Source organism: Ranitomeya imitator, chromosome 4 (genome assembly GCF_032444005.1).
Source record: "Ranitomeya imitator isolate aRanImi1 chromosome 4, aRanImi1.pri, whole genome shotgun sequence".
NCBI lineage: Eukaryota > Metazoa > Chordata > Amphibia > Anura > Dendrobatidae > Ranitomeya > Ranitomeya imitator.
In genome coordinates, this window is record NC_091285.1 from 246,447,574 (window position 1) to 246,454,760 (window position 7,187).

At 46.9% G+C, this 7,187-nt stretch overlaps 1 protein-coding gene across 1 annotated transcript in view; it reads right to left on the reverse strand.

Moving 5' to 3' along the window:
* The window catches only part of WASHC4 (WASH complex subunit 4), a 178,439-nt gene extending 171,552 nt beyond the window's left edge, over positions 1–6,887 (reverse strand). Inside the window, exon 1 of the mRNA XM_069764473.1 lies at positions 6,766–6,887. Within this exon, the coding sequence (XP_069620574.1) occupies positions 6,766–6,832 (67 nt within the window). The 5' untranslated portion in view covers positions 6,833–6,887. The remainder of the gene's footprint in view (positions 1–6,765) is intronic.
* Between the last annotated feature and the right edge of the window lie 300 nt (positions 6,888–7,187).

Sequence of the window (7,187 nt, forward strand, 5' to 3'; positions counted from 1 at the left end):
TCTAGTTTCCAAAATGGGGTCATTTGTGGGGGATCTCCAATGTTTAGGCACACAGGGGCTCTCCAAACGCGACATGGTGTCCGCTAACAATTGGAGCTAATTTTCCATTCAAAAAGTCAAATGGCGCGCCTTCCCTTCCGAGCCCTGCCGTGTGCCCAAACATTGGCTTACCCCCACATATGAGGTATCGGCGTACTCGGGAGAAATTGCTCAACAAATTTTAGGATTCATTTTATCCTATTTCCCATGTGAAAATGAAAAAATTGAGGCGAAAAGAAATTTTTTGTGAAAAAAAGTACTTTTTCATTTTTACAGATCAATTTGTGAAGCACCTGAGGGTTTAAAGTGCTCACTAGGCATCTAGATAAGTTCCTTTGGGGGTCTAGTTTCCAAAATGGGGTCACTTGTGGGGGAGCTCCAATTTTTAGGCACACGGGGGCTCTCCAAACGTGTCCGCTAACGATGGAGATAATTTTTCATTCAATAAGTCAAATGGCGCTCCTTCCCTTCCGAGCCTTACCATGTGCCCAAACAGTGGTTTACCCCTACATATGAGGTATCAGCGTACTCAGGACAAATTGGACAACAACTTTTGTGGTTCAGTTTCTCCTTTTACCATTGTGAAATCAAAAAAATTGTTGCTAAAAGATAATTTTTGTGACTAAAAAGTTAAATGTTCATTTTTTCCTTCCATGTTGCTTCTGCTGCTGTGAAGCACCTGAAGGGTTAATAAACTTCTTGAATGTGGTTTTGTGCACCTTGAGGGGTGAAGTTTTTAGAATGGTGTCACTTTTGGGTATTTTCAGCCATATAGACCCAGTAAACTGACTTCAAATGTGAGGTGGTCCCTAAAAAAAATGGTTTTGTAAATTTCGTTGTAAAAATGAGAAATCGCTGGTCAAATTTTAACCCTTATAACTTCCTAGCAAAAAAAAATTTTGTTTCCAAAATTGTGCTTATGTAAAGCATACATGTGGGAAATGTTATTTATTAACTATTATGTGTCACATAACTCTCTGGTTTAACAGAATAAAAATTCAAATTGTGAAAATTGCAAAATTTTCAACATTTTCGCCAAATTTCCGTTTTTATCACAAATAAACGCATAATTTATTGACCTAAATTTACCACTAACATGAAGCCCAATATGTCACGAAAAAACAATCTCAGAATCGCTAGGATCCGTTGAAGCGTTCCTGAGTTATTACCTCATAAAGGGACACTGGTCAGAATTGCAAAAAACGGCCAGGTCATTAAGGTCAAAATAGGCTGGGTCATGAAGGGGTTAATGTACAGTCTGCATCCCATCTTGACTGAAAAAAACAAATGTAGATATTTTTGAAAATTTATTAAAAAAGAAAAACTGAAATATCACATGGTGATAAGCCTTCAGACTCTTTGCTCAGTATTGAGTAGAAGCATCCTTTTGAGCTAGTACAGCAATGAGTCTTCTTGGGAATGATGCAACAAGTTTTTCACACCTGGATTTGGGGATCCACTGCATTCTTCCTTGCAGATCCTCTCCAGTACTGTCAGGTTGGATGGTGAACGTTGGTGGACAGCCATTTTCAGGTCTCTCCAGAGATGCTCAATTGGGTTTAGGTCAAGGCCCTGGCTGGGCCAGTCAAGAATATCACAGAGTTGTTCTGAAGCCACTCTTTTGTTAATTTAGCTGTGTGCTTGGGGTCATTGTCTTGTTGGAAGGTGATCCTTCGGCTAAGTATGAGGTCCAGAGAATTCTGGAAGAGGTTTTCATTCAGGATATCTCTGTACTTGGCCGCATTCATTTCAAATGACTGACCGTCACATCCAAACATAGACTCAGTGTGAACAGGTGCTGAACCTAGAGTCGCCAACTCATATATAGTCAAATAAATAAGGCCGCACACTGCAGCGCTAAAACATGCAAACATGAAACACGAAAATTGAACTGCGTTACTGCACTAGAAATATGAAAAATGAGAGCGTTTAGCGCATAAAAATGGCCAATTTTATGTGTACCTGGTAGCCACTTTACGGCATCTCTCTTATACCAGGTCCTAAACTTGCCTTTCCTCGCTTAGAATAAACGTCTCCATCTGAATGGGTACATGTGAAACCTCTTCCTAGACTAAAATTCTCTCTCTCTATGGAGGGGTAATGGACCTGCTGTAATTAAAACACCTGTGACTAGGAGGCGGAGTGCTCAGTCAAAAGGCTAAAGAATACATTTCAAAAGACTGACCGTCACATCCAAACATAGACTAAGTGTGAACAGGTGCTGAACCTAGAGTCGCCAACTCGTATATAGTTAAGTAAATAAGGCAGCACACTTGAGCGCTAAAACATGCAAAGGAGTGGGTAAGTAGATAAAAAGGGAAGGGAGTGGGTAAGTAGATAAAAAATATTCCACCATGTTCAGCACAAGGGTCCCTGTCAAGACAGGAAACCCAACTGAAGCGACGGAGAGGTATCGTCCTATTTTCAGTAGGGTTCCTGTCCTGATTGGGCCGTTCCCCTCTCTCAGGTGTGCTGTCAAGGGAAAAAAATTACTTTTTGAATTTACCAAATGGTTGCAATGAAACAAAAGAGTGAAAAATTTCAAAGGGTCTGAATACTTTCCGCACCCACTGTATAGTACTCACATAACGCCATTAATTCCACAGCACTTTACTGACAATATTGGTACTGTCCACATTTGGGCTCACAATCTAGATTCCCTATCAGTATGTCTGTGGAGTGTGGGAGGAAATCCACGCAAACACGAGGAGAACATACAAAGTCCTATATATCATGTTTGAAGTCAATGGAGAAAGGATAAGCAGCCGATTTGAAGATCTGATGACTTTTCTCCGCAGAGGGTGTATGGCGATTTCACAAGATATAAGTTCCTAAGTAACTTTAAAATTTGTAAAACCAAGGAATAAGCAGCACGTTATCTATACTCTTTTCACAATTGCGCTCTACACAAAGACGTCCCTTTGAAGGCCTCACTGATTGCTACCATGTCTGTCCATTCAGTAATTCAATTCTCCCCTCTAAATCCATTCAATGTGACTCCTATTCACCGGGAAGAGCAGCTGCCAAAGAGGAAGAACACACAGCATTGGGAACGCTCAGTATCACACTCCTGTGTCTCATGTGATCTCAGCCATGCAGCTTCTGGTATGGAAGGTAACAGGAATACTGTGCACACAGCCAATCACCGGTATGGAGAGTAACGGGAATACTGTGCGCACACAGCCAATCACCGGTATGGAAGGTAACAGGAATACTGTGCGCCCACAGCCAATCACCGGTATGGAAGGTAACAGGAATACTGTGCACACACAGCCAATCACCGGTATGGAAGGTAACAGGAATACTGTGCACACACAGCCAATCACCGGTATGGAAAGTAACGGGAATACTGTGCGCCCACAGCCAATCACCGGTATGGAAGGTAACGGGAATACTGTGCACACACAGCCAATCACCGGTATGGAAGGTAACAGGAATACTGTGCGCCCACAGCCAATCACCGGTATGGAAGGTAACGGGAATACTGTGCACACAGCCCATCACCGGTATGGAAGGTAACGGGAATACTGTGCGCACACTGCCCATCACCGGTATGGAAGGTAACGGGAATACTGTGCGCACACTGCCCATCACCGGTATGGAAAGTAACGGGAATACTGTGCGCGAACAGCCAATCACCGGTATGGAAGGTAACGGGAATACTGTGCACACACAGCCAATCACCGGTATGGAAGGTAACAGGAATACTGTGCACACACAGCCAATCACCGGTATGGAAAGTAACGGGAATACTGTGCGCCCACAGCCAATCACCGGTATGGAAGGTAACGGGAATACTGTGCACACACAGCCAATCACCGGTATGGAAGGTAACAGGAATACTGTGCGCCCACAGCCAATCACCGGTATGGAAGGTAACGGGAATACTGTGCACACAGCCCATCACCGGTATGGAAGGTAACGGGAATACTGTGCGCACACTGCCCATCACCGGTATGGAAGGTAACGGGAATACTGTGCGCACACTGCCCATCACCGGTATGGAAAGTAACGGGAATACTGTGCGCGAACAGCCAATCACCGGTATGGAAGGTAACGGGAATACTGTGCACACACAGCCAATCACCGGTATGGAAGGTAACGGGAATACTGTGCACACAGCCCATCACCGGTATGGAAGGTAACGGGAATACTGTGCACACAACCTATCACCGGTATGGAAGGTAACAGGAATACTGTGCACACAGCCCATCACCGGTATGGAAGGTAACAGGAATACTGTGCACACAGCCCATCACCGGTATGGAAGGTAACAGGAATACTGTGCACACACAGCCAATCACCGGTATGGAAGGTAACAGGAATACTGTGCACACACAGCCAATCACCAGTATGGAAGGTAACGGGAATACTGTGCGTGAACAGCCAATCACCGGTATGGAAGGTAACAGTAATACTGTGCGCACACAGCCAATCACCAGTATGGAAGGTAACAGGAATACTGTGCGCACACAGCCAATCACCGGTATGGAAGGTAACAGGAATACTGTGCGCACACAGCCAATCACCAGTATGGAAGGTAACGGGAATACTGTGCGCACACAGCCAATCACCGGTATGGAAGGTAACGGGAATACTGTGCGCACACAGCCAATCACCGGTATGGAAGGTAACGGGAATACTGTGCGTGAACAGCCAATCACCGGTATGGAAGGTAACGGGAATACTGTGCGCACACAGCCAATCACCAGTATGGAAGGTAACGGGAATACTGTGCGTGAACAGCCAATCACCGGTATGGAAGGTAACGGGAATACTGTGCACACAAACAATCACGAGTATAGAGAGTGACAGCTGTAAAGGAACACTGCACATGTATCCAGACCACAGAAGCCATAGAAGAGTGCAATGATGCTGCATTTTACCACACGCCAGGCGGCCACACGACACCCCACATTATTACACTCCACGCGGCCACACGACACCCCACATTATTACACTCCAGGCAGTCACTTGACCTTCCACATTATTACACTCCAGGTGGTCACTTGACCTCCCACATTATTACACTCCAGGTGGTCAATGACCCTCCCACAGTATTACACACCAGGTGGTCACTTGACCCTCCCACAGTATTACACACCAGGTGGTCACTTGATCCTCCCACAGTATTACACTCCAGGTGGTCAATGACCCTCCCACAGTATTACACACCAGGTGGTCACTTGACCCTCCCACAGTATTACACTCCAGGTGGTCACTTGACCCCCCCACAGTATTACACTCCAGGTGGTCACTTGACCCCCCCACAGTATTACACTCCAGGTGGTCACTTGACCCCCCACAGTATTACACTCCAGGTGGTCAATGACCCTCCCACATTATTACACTCCAGGTGGTCACTTGACACCCCACATTATTACACTCCAGGTGGTCACTTGACCCTCCCACATTATTACACTCCAGGTGGTCAATGGCCCTCCCACATTATTACACTCCAGGTGGGCACTTGATCCTCCCACAGTATTACACACCAGGTGGTCACTTGACCCTCCCACAGTATTACACACCAGGTGGTCACTTGATCCTCCCACAGTATTACACTCCAGGTGGTCAATGACCCTCCCACAGTATTACACACCAGGTGGTCACTTGACCCTCCAACAGTATTACACTCCAGGTGGTCACTTGACCCCCCCACAGTATTACACTCCAGGTGGTCACTTGACCCCCCCACAGTATTACACTCCAGGTGGTCACTTGACACCCCACATTATTACACTCCAGGTGGTCACTTGACCCTCCCACATTATTACACACCAGGTGGTCACTTGACCCCCCACAGTATTACACTCCAGGTGGTCAATGACCCTCCCACAGTATTACACACCAGGTGGTCACTTGACCCTCCCACAGTATTACACTCCAGGTGGTCACTTGACACCCCACATTATTACACTCCAGGTGGTCACTTGACCCTCCCACATTATTACACTCCAGGTGGTCACTTGACCCCCCACAGTATTACACTCCAGGTGGTCAATGACCCTCCCACATTATTACACTCCAGGTGGTCACTTGACACCCCACATTATTTCACTCCAGGTGGTCACTTGACCCTCCCACATTATTACACTCCAGGTGGTCACTTGACCCTCCCACATTATTACACTCCAGGTGGTCAATGGCCCTCCCACATTATTACACTCCAGGTGGGCACTTGATCCTCCCACAGTATTACACTCCAGGTGGTCACTTGACCCTCCCACATTATTACACTCCAGGTGGGCACTTGATCCTCCCACAATATTACACTCCAGGTGGTCACTTGACCCTCCCACAGTATTACACTCCAGGTGGTCACTTGACCCCCCCCCACAATATTACACTCCAGGTGGTCACTTGACCCCCCCACAATATTACACTCCAGGTGGTCACTTGACCCTCCCACAGTATTACACTCCAGGTGGTCACTTGACCCCCCCCCCCCCACAGTATTACACTCCAGGTGGTCACTTGACCCTCCCACAGTATTACACTCCAGGTGGTCACTTGACCCCCCCCCCCCCCACATTATTACACTCCAGGTGGTCACTTTGACCCCACCTCACATAGCAGCAGAGGACAAAAGCGAAGTGGAAGCTCCGCAACTCTTTGCAGAAAGCAGCTGGTGGCATGGAGCAGCAGTCATCACACCCTGCATGGCTCTGTGTACACCCACACCACGGGGTCATACCCGGCTGCCCGCCGCGGTCACATGCTTACTCTGAGAACCGTCATCAAAGCGATCAAACTCCCATTCCGGGGAAATGGTTTCGGTAGTTGTCGCCATCACAGCAACCGATGGATGACCACTGACCCCGCCCGCCTGCTTCCCCGTGACACTCGGTGGCACGTGACTTCCTGCTAAGGCACGCCCCTACCAGAAGAGGCGGAGGATGCGCAGAAACGTTAAGTTCCGCTCTTGCTGCCATCTTTTCTGCTGGCAAGTGCCAGTTTGCTTGATAAGCTGTTATTTGGGGTGACTATAAAGTTACATTTGGGGAGATTGATGATAGTGACTATAGAAAATAGGAAGCTCACAGCTCTCAGTATTGGGAACGGTTTGGTAAAGTGATTGGTTGCTATGGACTGTCTGTCACTGTTTCCTTGCGAGTCTGACAGGTCCATTCCTAACTTTGTTTGCA